General features: G+C 40.3%; 1 protein-coding gene across 1 annotated transcript in view; it reads left to right on the top strand.

Moving 5' to 3' along the window:
* Positions 1–4,200: 4,200 nt before the first annotated feature.
* LOC117483172 (copine-8) overlaps positions 4,201–19,065 on the top strand; it is a 74,936-nt gene continuing 60,071 nt past the window's right edge. Inside the window, exon 1 of the mRNA XM_034131384.1 lies at positions 4,201–4,415. Coding sequence (XP_033987275.1) covers positions 4,318–4,415 — 98 coding nt within the window. The 5' untranslated portion in view covers positions 4,201–4,317. The remainder of the gene's footprint in view (positions 4,416–19,065) is intronic.

Raw genomic sequence — 19,065 nt, 5'->3', positions numbered from 1 at the left:
TAATATATCCTCTAATCTGTTCAGTGAACACATTGATTTGTGGTGTGTGGGGGCTTACACCAGATGCTGTTGTTTCACAGTTAAATCCGTATTTAATGCGATGTGTACAGCTGCAGGTGCTCTTTCTTTCCTGAGGGATTCAAATCAATAACGGTTCATATTGGTGTGATGTCTGTTTACTGTAGGTGTTTTTGCCAGACTCCCTTTACTAAATAATGACTTGAAAACAGCAAGAAAAATGCATTTATCTAACCATGGAGCATCTTTTCAGCATTATACTCCCATTATTGTTTGGCCATTAGTTGATGCATTAGAGTCTTTTCCATGCATTACATTGTTTTTAGCTTTGGAGGAAATCATGAGGGATCATTAGAGCAAGAATGTTTTGTTTTCTTGACATTCAGCAAGCTATCTGCGCAAACACACTACTAATTTCCATTTATTTGACAACCAGAAGGAAACAAACGGAAAGACAGAAATGGTAGGAGAAGATATGGCTTATATAGACACGGAAATAAGAAAAAGGTGTTGGGCGAAAAAACAGACGGCTTAGTGGCAGTTAAAAGACGTTTTTTTTTTAGCGCCAATGAGGCTCAGGAGGACAGGGTCAATATTCACCACCCCGGCTTCTATCTCTGAGCGTCCACAGAGTGAATCCTCCAGCTAAAAATACCAGCACCGCCGCTTTATGACCATAACTGATGAGCCGTGATACTGCTGCTTGCTCTCTTAATACGGCTACAGAATCCAACCTTGTTCCCTCTCGAGCAAAACAGATTGGAAAGAATAACATTTTTTAATAAGCCATTAAAAGCGTTTTGGATGCTTTGAAATTGAATTCACTGAATCAGTTTGTACATCCAGTGAGAGATTTAGCTGATAGTGAGAGTGTTTGCTTTTGTGTATACCTTTCACAAAGGGAAGCTCTCCACATTGAATAATCTGCTCTTGATCTCTCCATGTAAGTGCAGGTGAGGATCAATTGTGTGGGAAGTGTCGTTGACTTTTGAAGCAGGAGTGCTCTCCACTTCAAATTTCTGTGTAGTCTAGAGTAAATGATAACTAACTACCTACCTTCTACACAACAGTGAATCAAGGCTTGGCTGTAATAGACAAATATAAAGGGAATCGGTTATCTTTTTTCTCCATACAGTTGAGGCAAATAGAAAGGTCATTTATTTTACAGGTATTGGGCATGAAAGGATACAGTTGCTGACTTTTGAATCATGGGGTTTATCAACATTCTGCATCTTAAAGCTGTTGTTTTGGACCCATTTCTGCTTGATTTTACATAGACCTTTAATGGATAAGCGAGGCAGTCATTATTGAAAGAAGAACACCACCATGGAGATTAAGATCCCAACGCAAAGTTGATTACTTATTATTCACAATATTGATTTTTAAATGATTTGTTTTAATTCAAAATGATCTTATTACTTCCGCCTAAGGAAATAATTGTCCATTCCTTGCTTAATAACTTCTCATGTAAACATCAGCAAAGCAATATTATTGGCTTTGTTGAAAAAGACACAGGTATTTTTAAATAAATAAAAACACTCCAAAGAAAGTGTGAATTATTGCTACATTTCCTGGTTCCATTTTACACTTCTTGGCCCAAACTTGTTTAAAACCTATCCAAATTGGCTAAAGTTTGTTGTCAATTGTTTGTTTTTTTGTTTTAAGATAATCTCTTTGAGCTAGTACGGCTATTACGAACTTCTAAACTTCAAAATTGACATCTTTATTACTGAGAACTTGCTGATAATTTTGTTAACCACACTAGTGAGAATCTTGTTTAATATGTGAATAAATTGAGGTGTGCACACACCGGGTCACACTGCCACTGCTAAGCCAGTGTTGCTCTGTGTGGTGCTACAGGGGAATGATGTGATGTTTGCTCACACAAATGCCCCTTTCTTTCTGTCTGTTACACCTTTGTGTGTGTGTATACGTGTGTGTGGTTGTCTCAGGGTGCATCCATTCATTTTTGACCCCCCTCCACCAATCCATCCATGTGGTGGCATGGCTGTTTTGCCCCCAAAGGTGCCTTAATGGTTTTGGCAACCATTTGCCAACAAGACAACTATATTTAGAGACGTGGCTAGCCAGTAAACACACTGAGTAATACTGAGATGCCGTCATTTTTAAGATCCTATGGACTATGATCTAAACAAACTGCTCTCTCGCATTCTCTCACACACACACACACACACACACACACACACACACACACCACACATCCCACACACACACACACACACACACACACACACACACACCACACACACACACACACACACTACACACACTTATGCTCATGTAGCCTATAGCAAATACAGTATGAATACTTGCAATGTGGTGATATGACAATACCTAATGTAAGAAGAGGTAGTTTTTTGAGAAAGCCAGCACATTGTCCTCATAATGTGACTCTCCTTATCCCCTTCACCATTCATCATGCTGTCATTCTATTCTCGGCCAGAGGCGGGTCTCCCTTCCAGTTAATTAAATCAGATGCTTATCCTTCATGGCATGGAGGGACAGAAATGAGAGTGTTTCTATACAAGCACTAATAATAATATTGTAATAATACTAATAATCTCCTCTCAGACAGCTGAGACTACAAAGTGTGTACTCTACTGCTCAGGCATACATACACAGTCTGGATTACTAATGGCAAAAAATGCAACTATTTCCGTTTTTTTTCGGTAACTCTAGAGAGACCCCTGTGTCAAATGGTGTAACTTAAAGGTCCCTATTACGCAAAATGCTATTTTGTATGTCTATTTCACATAATATGTGTCCCCCGTTGTCTAAAAAAACAACATATTTTTCCCTCCCCATTCCCATTTTCTAAAAACAAGAGAAGGAAAGAGCGGATTTGGCCGAAACATGACATCAAGTTTCTTCGGCAGGTTGGCATAGACCATGTATGTTGTTGAGTGAGTTAGCAACAGGTAACCATGGCCACCCCCAGGGTTCAGCAATGCAAGTGCACTCCAATGATTGAGTATTGCAGTCCCATTAAGTTGAGTGACTAAAGACCTTGTTGTTTTCTAATGGTTGCAATTCTTTTATATGGCCATGTGTATTTTCGAAACTGTTGTTATTGTCATACTTGAACACAGAATGCAAATATACTTATACCGTTAAAAGCTGCTTCATTTAATTCTATTTGACTTTCAAATGTAATAAGTAAACACTGGATCCTACGCTTCCATTAAATCAATAGCATATTTTATTCATTATTTTGTACCCCTTTCTGCCTTGGTTACAACAACAACCTTCAAACTACACACCAGAGGCCTGTACTACGAAGCTGGATTTTCGCTTAGCCGACTAACTTCAGGGAAATCTCGGGCTTTCCGGTCCTACGACGCTGGTTTCTCTTTTTAGCAGGCTAGATTTCCATGGTAACTTATGCTGAGCGGCAACCTGCTCCGGAGCAGTTAGTAGGTGGCAGGCTAAGAGATCAACTCAGTGAAAGCACCGCCTGCTGACCAATCAGAGCTCCGTGTGCGGAGTTTAAAGCGATTTAAATGGGTTTTCATTACATCTTCAGGGGCCAACAGGGCAATTTTGCCCGGGGCCACCTAAAGGTTATTCCAGCCCTGAAGGAAAGAGTGTTTCATGCCAAAAAAAAACACATTGAATTTAACTGAATTAAACTGAATTGAACCTATTGTGTAATGACAGGATTGAGGGCAAGGGAAATGTGTACCACACACACACCACAGGAAATACTTTTCATGAGAAATGTCTTTTATCTTATCGAATGTTGTTTTATTGTATTACTTCCATGCCAGTCAATCTGAGGCTCTGAATTCTAAATGAGCTGAGCAGAAGTCAACTGAACTGAACTGAATTGGGATAGTGGGAGACAGCCAGATAGAGGGGAAGGAGATGGCATAGAGGCATATAAAGAAAGAGGAAAGGGAGAAGGAGGAGAGTAGAAACACACACACACACACACACCACACAGAGAGAGAGAGAGACGAGAGGAGAGAGAATGAAGGGAGGTACTGGAGATAGCGAGATGGAGATGAATACTGAGGAGATGATGAGAGGAGAGGCCCTGCGATGAGCAGAGAGAGACGGGAGCGAGAGAGAGAGAGAGAGAGAGAGAGAGAGAGAGAGAGAGAGAGAGAGAGAAGTGACATCACATCTCCCAGCCTCTCTCTCCCTCTCCCCGGCACCTTTGCTCCACTTCTCGCCGAGGAGGCGCACACAGTTTCTCGCTATCCTCCTTCACCGCTCGTAAAAAGGGGCTGGACCAAACACGCGGAAAGAAAAGGCAAAACATTTTTTTTTGACAGCATGAACAACAGTTTCCTCAACATGGCGTCGATAGGAGACTTCGACCCGCTCAACGCGACTATCCCTGCCACCAAAGTTGAAATCACAGTGTCCTGCAGGTAGGGGAATGTCTCCATTTAACCTGGGTTTAGTCTGACAGGCTTACGGGAAATCACCTGGAAGTCACTTGTGTTGTACTTGAACTCAGTCCAAGTTGGTTTTAGTTTCAGCTTATAGTGTTTTAAAACGACTATTGTGCCGAGAAATGTGTAAAAAGAAAGTAACATTTATGCTATTTATGGCGAGTAAACGTAAAACTGAGGCTAAGTGCAGACTTCAAGTCAATTTGAGAAGTGTGGTGCCACTTTGCTACTTTTACACCATTTAAAACGCTGTTAAGAATAACTATTTATTGAGGATTCTTGCATATAAACACAATTATATCAATATGTGATTCAAATGTAAAAACGGTAACGTTAAAAACCCAGTAAGGTCAGCGAAAACTGACTTTAAAGTAGCCTTCAAAAAACACAGACGTCAGTACATGAACGTTGCATAGGAATGTAACATTGAAAATAGGGACAACATGTGTTTTATGGCTATTGAAAACACAATGTCTTATACAGTCTCACTTACAAGTATATTATAGTAGTGGTACAATTATGTTAATTAAGTTTCACTGTATAATATGGTTTAAACATATTTTTTGACATATAGCTTCTCTTTTGTGTTGGATTCCCACCTTTATTCCTTAATGTTTAGACATGTATGTATCTTGTTTGTGTTATTTCAGTATTTGACAGCTGACATCTTCATTGTTGTTGGTCAGCTGTCAAGAGAGAGGCATCATGTTGGCTTATAGAAAGCTTATAAAAGATGTTCAAATCATTACATGCAGTTATGGTGTGTGGACATGTGAGTGACATTGAATGCAGCAGACAGGGCTGGTGTGTAGGGTTTATGTGTGTAACCCTGTGTGAAAGAGGTCTTTCTCTGTCATTCAGCGAGGATTTTCCTCTCTGCATACGAGTAGGATAAGAATGCAGAGGATGTAGTTTATTCTGCCTGACTGGTGACCCACAGCAGGCTTCACAGGTCAGCCATATTTTCCGAGGAGCCCCCTGCAAGGGAATCCAATGAAATGTGTCATCTCCATCAGACAAAATAGGTCACATTACATCTGCTGGCATGTTTTAAACTACGTAGAGGTTGTTTTTAATACACATTTAGCTGCCTGTCATTGTAGAAGAGGTTGCATTGTTTGGGAATTCCTCTGTGCATGTCTGTGTATCTGATGATATGTAGATATGGCTTCATTTTGTTTTTTAGTCAAACATTATGTCTCATGTTTCTTAAAACACTGCTGGCTGATGGTTATGATATTTGACAAGTTGAGACATTTTGTTTTCATTAACACAATCTCGACCAATTTACATTGAGACACGATCACAATTTTAATGCGACACATTAAGGGACATTAAAAACGCCACATAAGTCGACATTCCATATCTCTTCTTCTGGTTTCAAGTAAATGTCTTAAAAAAAGTGTTGTACAATCAGGCCATCAATCAAAAGTCTGTGTTTATTGTATATTTTGGCGCTGTTTTCACTTGTGTTATAATAATTTCCCTAATGCTGGAACTATTCAAAGATGAAACGTTTGAGATGTACATTACTTGTCTTAGAAGAGAAGTGATCAATTTGCTTAGTTGTGTGAAGACAAATTCTTGGTCAAAGTTAATATTTAACTTATTTTGCAACCCTGTAGGATTCAAGATTCCAAGGCTTTATTGTCATATGCTCAAAAGCTAGTGCTACTTTGGGAAATATAAATCCCTAAGTCCCAGGCTCCTCCTACACACAATATAGTTAAGACATAGAAATAATACAAAATAGTGCTTAAGATGGTGCAACAAAATGCTGCAAGTAAAATGCAAAAATAAGTAATCTTTATAGATGTAAAATAGAGTACTATGAAAACAGAATGCAAAATTAGGTACTGTACAGTGAAAAACAATACTGCATATTTTCCTCTCTGCATATGAGTAGGATAAGAATATAAAATATAAATAAAAACATTATTTTATTATACGTAGACTGTTAAAAGATGTACGTGTTCTATATGTAAGTAAAGACACTCAGGAGTTTAACAGTCATATTGGATAGATACGTGGAATATGACCTTCCCTTCATTGAATACTGTATTTCCAGCAGGTTAACACCATCTCCTTAGTAACAAAGAGACAAGACATATTCCTTTAGAATATATGAAGACGTTGGGCAGAGTTTCTTAGTGACTGAGTCACCCAGTCCCCGGGGGGGTGTTGTGATGGCTATCCTCCTACCTCCAACCTGAGGTAGAATGCCATGGTTACTGCCAAGTCTGTGCACGCATACATGTTTATGTGAGCTTATAGCATATATGTTGTGCATGTTTGAAGTGCAGACAAAGGGCAGTGTGCAATATCACCATGGTGACTACTTTTTCAAAGTTTCTGTGTGTGTGTGTGTGTGGGGGGGGGGGGGGTGTAAGAGTGAGAAATTGCAATGAGGATAACAATGGCTTAACTGAGAGCAATATGTATTAATAGTCGTTATATCCGAAATGTTTGATAATATTGTTTGTCATTTCACGGCAATTACTGTATGTCACTGTCGTTTATAATTGAACTAGAATGAGAATAAAGCACTTTAGTTGGGAGTGCATCTTATGGAAATTCTCGGCAATAAGCTATTTCGGCTTATTTCAAATGCAAATCAGCCTTCTTGAAACTGTTGAGATTACAGACTGGTTTTAGATTTTAACAGCTGTTTCTGGAAAAACAGGCAATTTGCCAACAAGTGACTTAATCAGTTTTTGCTTTCACTTTCAATTTGATATTCATTCTTATTTGTTTAGACACTGAAATGTTTCTTAAAGTGGAATGTTTTCCAACGAGGGAAAGAGAGAGGAACAGATATCCTCATATGAAGTAGCCCTCCTCATGTCATTGTGGTACAGTTAAAGGTGACAACCATTGCTGAAATATTGACATATTCTCTTAGCCTGCGTCTCCATCTAATTCAGATAAAGCTCTGACGCTGTGGGGAGATGAAGTCAGAGCTTGGCTCCGACTCAGCAGTGAGCTGGAGACATTTTGCTGATCGATGGAAGAGCTCCGCTGTGATCAATGCGCTGCCAGCTCCGCCTGCTGCGCTGTACAAAAGCACACATGCGTAAAAGCATGTTCACACATACTGTATAGGTCTACATACTGTATGTGAATGGACTTAGACACAAACCATCCGTCACCCACTCTTGAACAGTCACAGAAGAATAAATTACTCCCTGATGCAGGGGATTGTCAATGGCCTGAGGTCCAAATATTCCATTATGACATCGATTGGGCCAGAACACCAGCTGTTACCTATTCCGTCACACCCGGACACACACAAAAATTATATTTTTAACATGTGATAACTGCAACATTCTCTTGCACTATATTTCTATTTCTCTTGCACTGTTTTTATTGTTTAATGTCTTGTGTTTTTATGATGCATTGTAAGAGGGGCATGGGACTTAGGATTTTCATTGCCAAAACTACACTGTAGCCATAAAGCATTTCATCGTTAAATATATATACATAGCAGAGCAGACAGCGAACTGAGACCTGTCACTCTAAGCGGTCATGCCCACTTACAATTTAACTTAAAGCTTTAATATTTTTTTAAACCGGTGAATTATATAAAAAGTCACCCCTCTCCAGTTGTCATGAACATGATATTTAGCTATAGAGACCAAAGCTGTGTTTCATACCAGGCTGTATTGTGTTTATTTCAATTGTAGTTTGATAATTGAACACCTCGTCAAAGGCTTCACTGCTTGGACATGGCCTTAGCCTTTATTTGAACTTCTTGTTAGAGCGAGGTAGACTGAAAATAAATATAATTAAACTGTATCTAATAGAGATAGCACTGAGACAAACAACACTTGCACACAAATGCGCTTGCGGTCCGAGACAAATAATGACGGAAGACCGAGTAGGAGTGAAACAATGTCTTTTAGACTGCTTGACACATCTGCCTCTGACTCTCTCTTCCTCTATCCCTCTGTCTTGCCATGCATCCTAGCGCTGTCAGCAAACATTGTTCCTGTTGACAGTAATAACTCTCCTTCCTCACCTGCTCTCCGCTGTGGAAAGATGGTGAGGATATGTCTTTCTTGTATCCCCTGTTGCCAAAACACACTGGTTGTGGTGTAAATGCAAAATTGTAAAAGAGGTGCGTTTTAAATGGTTACCGTCTGACTGAATATTATTATTTTAGGCGGCTTAGAGTTTAATAAAGTAAAAATGTATAATTCTAAATCATCACAGATCCAAAAATGTAATGTCAGCCTTTAGTCCGTGTCAACACAAATTGTTCCTGACTGATTTCAGCAAAGCCCGTTTTGGAAATGTGAAAAGAGGCCACATTTGAAAATGAGGTCATATTTGTGCAGGCCTGAAGGCTGGGAAACGCGACTGCTGTGATCTTAATGGATTCACTCCAAAAATGTGTCATCGTGTTAGCTTCAAACTACAAGTAGTCCTCCGACTTAAGGTATTTCTTATCATGTCAAAAATGAGTGAAAAACACCCATAATATAAGAGTAGTTAAAGCTTGGGACAACTTCATGTTTTCCTCATTGATTGGATACAATGTTGAATTAAGTATCGTGTTAGACAATAGACTGGAGTACCAGCACAAAAAACAAACCAATGTACAGCTGTGGAACTTCATTTACAAAACTAGGAACTTTACATAACATTTATTTTATTTGTGTGATTGTGTGACTTAGGACTCCAATATAAGCAATAAAACACCAAGGTGGTACATTGACGCCAACACACTAACCGATGAAGGCAGCGGTAGGACAGCAACTCCTTTGTTCCGCAAGTTAAAATGTAACTATTTTTGTCAAAGGAACTCACACATAGTGAATACAGGCTTCCCACACAGAGCACAAGTTAATCATATGCTTGTGATGTCAAGTTACCCCTCCTTCAAGTGGAAAAACCTGGGCGTTTTTGAATTTGACATCAGACCCATTTTGAAGAATGATTATCAGTATGTGTTGGCAGGCACACTTTTTTATTATACCTGCATGACGACTAGCGGATAAAACCTGGTTTAACATTTGCATAATCATCTGCAAAATCAATATTAGCATGCCTGATGGATAATTCATGTTATTGAGATGAAAAGAAAGCGTCCTTGAAAGACCAGCTGTCTTCAACACTGGACATTTCATCAGGATTTTGTTTAACAGGTGATGCTAGGTAACTACAATGAATATGTTAGGACAGAAAGCCAGCAGTACTCCGGGTGGAGACAACCTATTTTAAGGTAAAAGTGTGTCGTGCTGTTAGAAAATATTTGAAGAGAAGGCGGTGAGATAAGTTTTCCCCTCAGTCAGACCTTCAGTCAGTTGGTCGTGTCGCAAAAAGGTCTTTTAAAATCTTTGTATGGGAGTAAGATGTGTGTGTTTGTACATATTTGGCTATGAGTGTTTGTTTGAAGTAAACACAGAAGGCTCGGGGACTTTCCGATGTTCCAATGCCTAGACATGAAGCATAAATCTTGTAATATTTTAATTAATTGAATAGACTGAAATTATGTTATATGCTACTGTTGAGGTCTAAACGGACATCATTCAAATCTTGATTGAGTAAAGATGTACAGACTCTGAAAACATTTACAGTATAATTTAGTCTTAAAGTATTTTAAAGTTAATGTATTCAGCACAAATAACCACAAATGAAGTATGTTGGTAGATTAAGATTGTGTAAGATTGGATCCTCAGTTGCAAACTTTGGACTATCTCTCCAAGATAAAAGGAAAACCCTGACACTTCACGTTCACAATGTGTTTGGACCCTAGGCCATTGCTGTATTTATTAATGCATTCTCAGTAGGGCTGCACGATATATCGTGACGATAATCGCGATATGCGCATGCGCGATATTCACATCGCGTGGACGTGCGATTTTTTCAATTTCTTTTTGTCATTTTTTTTTTTAGGACTTGCGATATTAAGCAGGCAAATGAACTCAAACACGTCATGTTACAATTCGTCCGTGACTAAAATCCTTCATCCGGTTAAATATAGTTAAAAAAATACCAATTGTATAGCATTAAAGTTCAAGAAAGGATGGTTTGCGGAAAAAAAACAAAACGGTCTTTTCTTCAATTCCTGTATGTTTTCATATCGCAATATATATCGCAGGGGGGGGGAAATCGCAATGTCAGTTTTTTCCAATATCGTGCAGCCCTAATTCTCAGTCATCTTGACAAAGAAATCCCCCCCCAAAACACTATGGATGTTCAGATTAGAAGTTGTGTCTTAGAACTGCTATCGTTTATTATTGAGCCAGTGCTAGGGGCGAAGTATTTAGCGTCAAAGTTTTTCTTGGAGAGATAGAGTAAAGCTGACCGAGGTGTTCCCCTGAAGTTGTGACTCTCAGATTCACGTGTTATCGATTGTTTCAGGGACATTGATCCTATTGATTCCCATTTTAAATTTCACAATCGAAAATTAAAATTATACAATTATAATTATACAACAAATTTCTCTTGTAGATCGCCTACAGAAAATCTTCCTCCACCTTGTGTTACGGGAGAACCACTTACCCTACAACCCCGCCCTTTAACATCACGAGTCCCGCTCGACCCGCTATCTATTTTCAGGTCGCTCACCCCCCCTCCCCCTAGGGGATTTGATTGCGTTGACCTTTCTGGAACCCATAGAAGTCGCATAATGGTTCGCTTATTGAAGACACCGGTGACAACCATCACTTTGAAGAGGAGACGGGGTCGCCCGCTGAGTGCCGGTTCAATGCCAGCGCGAGCACAAAGGGAGTGTGCGCGATGACATGATGGCCCGTAACTTCTGCCGTCTGTTTACATGTGGTTCTGAGCAGCGGGGGGGGGGGGGGGGGGGGGGGGGGGGGGAAATGATTTTGGCTGAGAGCACAGTGGAGCCAGACAAAGCTATATTGAAGAAACTCTCTCTGAGCCTCCACCAATTGATGCCACTGTCTTGACTGTCGTACTTTACCTCTGGTTCCCAGTGAAGCAGAGTGTGTGTGTGCATAGATGTGTGTGTGTGTGTGTGTGTGTGCCGTAATCAGGTTTGGGCTTTTTCAAGTCAGGTCAGTAAAGATTTATGCACTAGGAGGAAATTACTATCGACCTCCTTGCTTCTGTTATTCTCTCACTGCGGGTGCTTTTCTACATAAGTCACCAGCCACTGTGTGTGTGTGTCGGTGTGTGTGAGTGTGCACTGTGTCAAGCATCATGTGTGTGTTCAGTGGCTCTGTAGCCACACTCACATTTTTGAAAAACGCACATGCCACAAAGTGACACAATGCCCCCGCTTCATGCATCAAGCTGTGTAGCTGCAGCGAGAAAATGGATTGATAAAGATCTGACGAAGAGGGAGAGCGAGTCATTGGCAAAGGTCAAGGGCTACACAAGCGCACACAAGCGCACACAAGCGCACACAAACGCGCACACACACACACACACACACACACACACACACACACACACACACACACACACACACACACACACACACACACACACACACACAATATAATAGGTAATAGGTGTACACGCTCACCCTCACTCTCAAGGTCAGACAGCTTTGGTGTTATTTTAAAAAGCAGGTGATAAAAACAGACTCAAGGACACACACACACACACACACACACACACACACACACACACCTTTCACATCACTAACTCAAAGGCAAAAAGAGACTTACTATTCGTTTGACTTTATCCTCTAACTGAAATTCGTGTGGACTTTTTGACAAATGTTATAGATGAAATTCAATCACTGCTTGGCAATTATGTGAATGTTGTATGTTGTATTCCTAGTGTAAGAGTCATTTATCCAGAAGTATCTAGCAGATGTTCTTCTTGATAATTTTTCATAATATTCCCGAGAATAATTGAGCGTGGTGACCTCTTGACCTTTGGGTCATACGGGCGTAAAAAGCTCTGCTTAATGGGCCATCAGAGAACGTTCCATTACAGAAGAATCATTGATTCATCAATATACCCAGATGTACATCAGAAAGCCTTAGGGACCAATTGAGCTGAAGGACTGCAGACAGACGCAGACATATACACAATGCAAACATGCGATTAGAAGCCTTTAAACACACACACACATACACACACACACACCAGCAGATATTTGTATTGCTGTGTCTCCCGTCAGTCAGACAGCTGATGACATTTTCGGCACACACATACAAATCCGATCACATTTGATGCTCGGACATTTGTATTTTCACTCTGATGATTGCCTCCCGGGGGACATGAAGCCACAATAAAAGAAATCAAAACATCTCCTTTAAATCCCGCTTGCCAAATTACATTTTTTGGCATTTTCGGTGACAGAAATGGGCTATATCTGATTGTACCTGACTAAAGAAAGGGTGCACACCAGATTTGCCAGTGCGACACAGATTGAAACTATTTGACCAGGGAGATTGCTCGACATACAGTAAAGCACCCTCAGAGACATATTTACAGCCAGAGAGAGACAGATACGGGAGTGGTGGAGGGGGGGGGGATAGAAAGATAGAAATTGGCTGGCCTAATGAAGTCATCTCCATCCCGGTCACATCGCACAAAGGCTGTTTGAATTCCTCCAGGGTTGCTGTTTGTCACACACACACACACACACACACACACACACACACACACACACACATACACATACACATACACATACACATACACATACACACACACTCCTGTCATATTTTAGTCTATGCACTGTTTGACTAAATCATAAACAAATAGTGTATTGTTTTCATTCTCTTACCCTCATACCGCTTGTAAAGCAATCATAAAAAGACCGGTGTTGTTGTTGGAGGAAACTAAACTGCAGTGAAAGCATTGACAAAGGCAATTAAGGTAAAATGCCACCAGCACAGCTGTGGGTTTGTGTGTTGTCTATGACTGATGTGTATTTTGTTGCACATGTCAGTGTGTAAGTGGATATTCTGACGGTGTGTGTGTGTGTACTGAGATGTTCTCTTGGCTCTCCCAGCCCTTGTCAAGAAGAATTAGGGCAGCAGAGAGAATACAAGCTGCTGATGCTCTCCTTCAGTGTGTGTGTGTGTGTGTGTATGTGTGTGAGAGAGATAGAGAGAATGGGTTGGAATTGTTAAGAAAGTGCTTTTATTCATTCTCCCAAATTCACATCAGTAGTAAATTGGATAGATTGGTAAATATGCAGCGGGAAAGAAGTGACGCAGAAAGAAAATGAGAGAAAGAACACAAGAGGTAACGAGATGCAGGTACCTGTAGCTGTGCTCAGCGACCTGTTGAGAGCATCTGAGCATGCCCAGTTGTCTCCTCTCGCTCCACATCTTTCCGAGAATATTACTCTGTTGCTAAGCACGTCTCCACACTCAGCCAAGAGTCATGCGGCGGTGAATGTGATACAGAAAAAGTGCATTAAAGTCCTGGAGAATAGAGCCTGTATTAATAGGTAATGGATGCTAATACAGTATGGGTCTGATATAGACAGCGTGTTTAACATCCCAACCCAAAAAACACTTGAATTGGATTCAGAATTAGGAATAAAAGGATATTTTCTAAACCTTATTTATGATTTGTTCTGTCTTCGCATACAACTTGAGTGGTATTCCACCTCGACCTTGTATTTGAACAAGCCCTCAAAGCTCCGTTTACCAGTATTGTTGGTATTAACATTTAATGAGTTTCTCGCACTGCAGGGTCCCTTTAGCGTTAACACTCCCGTCTGCAGCTTTTTGCAGCTTTGAGCCGCTCTCTGGTGTACTGAGTGAGTCTTTGCTCTGTGTTCCACCTGCGCTGCTCCTGGAAGCTGAGATAAATCCATTTGTAATATAGATGTTCCACTTCTGTTAAGCCAAGGTTGAAGCCAGTGTGACTGTAGGAGCGGAGTGGAATGAGAGCAGTTAGATGAACATACTGTAACATCACCAGAATAGCTTTAAAACTCCATTAACAATGCTTCCTTAAGCTAGAATTGCACCACACAAATGCTACATTCACACGCTCCTCGGATGCGGGAAGTCCTTCTTGCTGCTTTGTGTCGCATCAAACCCTAGTTTAAGGGAAATCATACCTGAAATTATTTTTATACTACTCAACTTCATCGGTACAACTGAAGTCATTATAACTTGTATATAGCTGCCAAGTTCTGCTTGAAAATAGGAGCAGCTATGAGCCTTTGTTTTGCGTAATGTCCCTTTACAGGACATTAAAATAAGGCAGTACGCATGATTAAATTCAATTTCTCGCTTTATTTTAGTGTCCAAAGACAACTGCCTGCTACGTCATACAGATATTTCCATTATGATAACGTCAAATCGTAAAGGTTATCAATTGATTTTCCTAGTGACACTGCAGCTCCCCCATTCTTAGCATCCATAACAGTTTTTTTTTGCATACTCAATCATGGCGGGTGTCATTTCTATCACATGGAAAATGACTCAAGAGAGATTTTCAATTGCCAAAAGATATGTAAGTGTAAGGAAAGAAGTGTGCCAGGGGTCTAACGCAGAATATCTCCGGTAAATCGTAAAAGGAAGTCTTCCTCAACGTGTCACTCTTTTTCCATCCATTAGCATTGCTGTTTTTTTTCCATGTGTGTGTTCTTTATCTTAAGTAAATACCCACGATATAATGGACCTTGCCATATCGTAAAAGCCTAATTAAAGCGATTGTTTGTGAAGGACATTGGAGGTAGTTGAACTGGAATATCACTGGACCATGCACAGGTTGTTCCATGTGGTTTCCCTGTGTGTATCTACATGTGTGTAAATTATTCTAGTTCAGTGAGAGGGTGGAGTCTCCACAGAGCCGATTCAGGTCATGGTCAAACAGAGGGAGAGACAGACAGACAGAAAGAGAGGAAAAGTGAGGAGGGGAAGAAGAAGTCAGAACAGGAAGTACTGCTTTGAGCCCTCACTGAGAAAATCCCTTTCCCCTAAGAAGAGGATAGAACAGGAGTTGACTTGGAAATAGAAAATATGTAAAAGCAAGAAGTGTGGAAAGCTCAACAAGAGGTCTGAAAGCAGAAATGTGATGATATTTTAAAAAGCATAGCGTCTATCAGGCTTGAGATCTGCTTTATATAGTTATTAAACAGGTACTGTAAATGAGGTCCAAATAACCGAAAATACCAAACTAGAGAAATGCATATCTGTGTCATAAACAATATCAGATTAGATCGTTCGATGAAAACCAGCAATTAGAATAAAACTTGAGTCTTTGGCACAGAGTAGAGTAGCTAATTCAATATTCTGATTAAGTTGCCTTCCTTTGAAAACTCAGCAGAAAAATGTAGCTTAATTTATAGTTCTTCATTAACCAATTGCCACATTAAGAAATCTAAAATCCTTAGTGGTTTTGGCATGCAGTCAAAAGCACACTCATGCAAACTGTAGCTCATTTCGTGTCACAGGAAAAAGGGCTTGTTCTGGAGACCTGAAATAGTGTTGTATCACTTCAGCAAAACCTAGATGGCTAATTTTTTGCACTCCACACCTGTACTGTTTCTTTCTCACAACTATCTTTTTTCATTCTCTATCATTTCCTCTCCTCTCCTATAGTGAGCCAAAAACCCAATTTATTTCTGTAGCGTTGAGAGGGATGTGAGGGTCCCGGGGGGATTCTTTGCTGTTGTGTCGCCCAGGTAACACACTGTCAGGGACACGGCCTTCCAAGCCAACAAAAAAAAAAGCCACAGTAGATATTTTCAATCATTTAAAAAACAAGGAGGCAAGAGAGGAATGATGGCAAAGCAGAGCGGGATAAACCGATGATGGGGAGTAGACATGAAGGGAAAGAAGAAAATAAATAAGTGGAATGGGGAAAACATTGGATTGGAGGTGAAAGAAGGGAAAGGGAGAAGCTAGAGAGGTGAGGGGAATTGAAGGAAAGGTTGACAACCACAAACACTACAGCACTGATGGAATCCCAGTCAGAAAACACACCCACGACTGTCAGTCAAGTTGCCCCAATTGGCTGCCAGTAGTTGCTATGGTTCCCGTCCCCACTCTGCTGTTATCCCCGTGGCTCTTGCTGTTGACCAAACACACAGAGAACCAGGCATTCAACATAATTACAGTTGTCATATCAGTACGAGATGCTGCCTTCTCCATATCTCTGTTGTCTTTTCTTTAAGTTCCTCCCCCTCCCATTTTATTAACACTCTCAGAGGGAGAGTGTGTGTGTGTGTGGTGTGTGTGTGTGTGTGTGTGTGTGTGTGGTGTGTGGGTGTGTGTGTTGGTGTGTGTGTGTGTGTGTGTGTGTGTGTGGTGTGGGTGTGTGGTGTGTGTGTGTGGTGTGTGTGTGTGTTGTGTGTGTGGTGTGTGTGTGTGTGTGTGTGTGTTGTGGTGTGTGTGTGTGTGTGTGTGTGTGTGTGTGTGTGTGTGTGTGTGTGTGTGTGTGTGTAGTGTGTGTAGTGTGTGTGTGTGTGTGTGTGTGTGTGTGTGTGTGTGTGTGTGTGTGTGTGTGTGTCCCACCCCATCTTGTGTCAGATTTCCCTTCCTGCTGCTTTGATTGACAGCTGTCAAAAGTAATGCGTCAGAGGCATGGCCGGGGTGACATAGATGCTTTGATCAGATCTGAGATCAGCACTGTCATATCTGACTGGAGTACGCCAGCTGGAAAGGGATTCCCTTTAATGACAGTACGATTAAAAATGTGTGTGTCAACTGTCAAAGACGTGTATAGGTTCGCCTTGACCTCAGTTGACCCCAAGTACAATATCCAGCTCATTTGAATGAATTTCGACCTAGTTGTGACGTATTTCTTTTAAATAAAAATCACCTTAACGACCAAAACTGTTTTTAGCTTGATGACGAATTTAAAACCACTGAATGTACAGATACATTGGATAGTGATGCAATGCATTCATCCTGAAGATGATCTGGTTTGAAGGCTTTGTAGATCCAGAGTGACCTACCTACTGCATGTATGCATACCTAATTTATTTTTGCAATAAATCTGCAATTTCTCTGTAGATGAAACCCATTCAAGAATTCCCAGGAAATGTGGAAGAATTCTTATAAAAATCAGAAGACATTGATATGCTATTCTCAGAAAGGGAATGCCATTGAAATGCTAACTGCTTCTCTGTAAAATGTATGTTTACATCTCTCATCCTAATCACATAATGGGGGTGCTTTGTACATTTTTTCACTTATTCACTTAAGAGCTGTATAGGTGACTATTTGGAAAAGGGTACTACCATGTGATGTGTACTTTTGCAGAAAAAATACATAATGTTTTACATCTTAACAGATTGTCATAGGCTGCCTTTTTAAATATTTGTTAAAGTAATTCATCATAGCATAACCAGAAGGTGTAGCAGTAAGTTGTTTTTTTTACAGGGAAGATTGAGATGGATTGAAGAAATCAATATTCTTTGACACAAATTAGTACTTTACTTTGCCGTTAACATCAGTATGCCATTGCTTGTCGCTTTAACCGATAAGTTGATTGACATATTCATCTGTCTTTCTATTAGGGTGTCTATTTTGCTGTGTTTTATTTAACCTTAAAGGCATTAAATCAAATTTCCATAATACTCGTATGAGAAAATATAATTTTTTGGAAACTGCTAAATATACTAACACACTATTTTAGTGTAGTAGCTTTATTCCTGTGCCTCGAATGGCTCGAATGGCCTGCCTCTGGATGAAAAGAGGAAAGGAGCGAGAGGAAAAGAGCCATGACTCATTCAAATTATCCGCTGAAGTGGAAATCCTGAAAATGTGTCTTACACACACACACAAATGACATATTCACTCAAAACACACATGCACAGAGGGGAGCCCATTTGGAGTTTCACCATGTGTGATGTGCTCTGAGCAGCAGCCAGTCAGAGAGTGTGTTGCTTCAAATCTGCTCTCAATGGGAGAAAGTGTATTTTCACATGTGTTCCTAAGTGTACCTCCGTCTGTGGGGGTGCAGAGTGGGAAATGACACCACCCGAATAGTGTCACAGTATTGCATTATAGCTTGTATTTTCGAACATTTAAGTGTGCATTCATCTTTCCATGTCCATGTCAAATGAAAGGCGATGGCAGTGAAAGTGTAGATCAAGAAATAGGCCTTATCTTTTCTTATTAGGCAACAGATTCTCTAACTTGTTGGACAACTAAAGTAATATTTGTCTAAGATCATTTTGAGTTACTACTGAAAACCAAAAAGTCAAACACTGACAGGTCTTTTTGAGTGTGTGTGTGTGTGTGTGCCTTTGAATTGTGGGAGTAAATGACCAGAAACTGTAAACCTTAGCCAAACACTTGAAGTTTCTTGAAAGTCTTGCAAAAGTGGCGGGAAATCATTGTGCATATCACAACATTTGAAATTAGTGATGTGGCAGTTTACAAAAGTTGGATTTTTTTCGCATAGAAGTCGCCAACAAACAGGAGAGACTGATGGGCTTTTGTTTTGAGAACAAACATTCAGAGAGGAAAATGCCATAGGAAGTGTTCATAAGTTCACACAAGAGAAATAAGTGAGCTGAAGAAGGAACACTTGTCTCTGTCTCACAGCCTTTCCCTTGAATTGATAGCATGACAGGAATCATTACCCACATTGTCATATCCCTTCCACCAGCAGGATACAGCAGGGCACCTGAAATAGATGAAAGGAAGTAGATTGGAGAGCAAATCTTAATTCTTATGGAGGCCCTTAACACGCTAGAGTGATTTAACCTCATTGA

Source organism: Trematomus bernacchii, unplaced genomic scaffold, assembly GCF_902827165.1.
Source record: "Trematomus bernacchii unplaced genomic scaffold, fTreBer1.1, whole genome shotgun sequence".
Lineage (NCBI taxonomy): Eukaryota > Metazoa > Chordata > Actinopteri > Perciformes > Nototheniidae > Trematomus > Trematomus bernacchii.
Note: the sequence above shows the minus strand (reverse complement) of the source record. Positions and strands in the feature narration are given on the sequence as shown.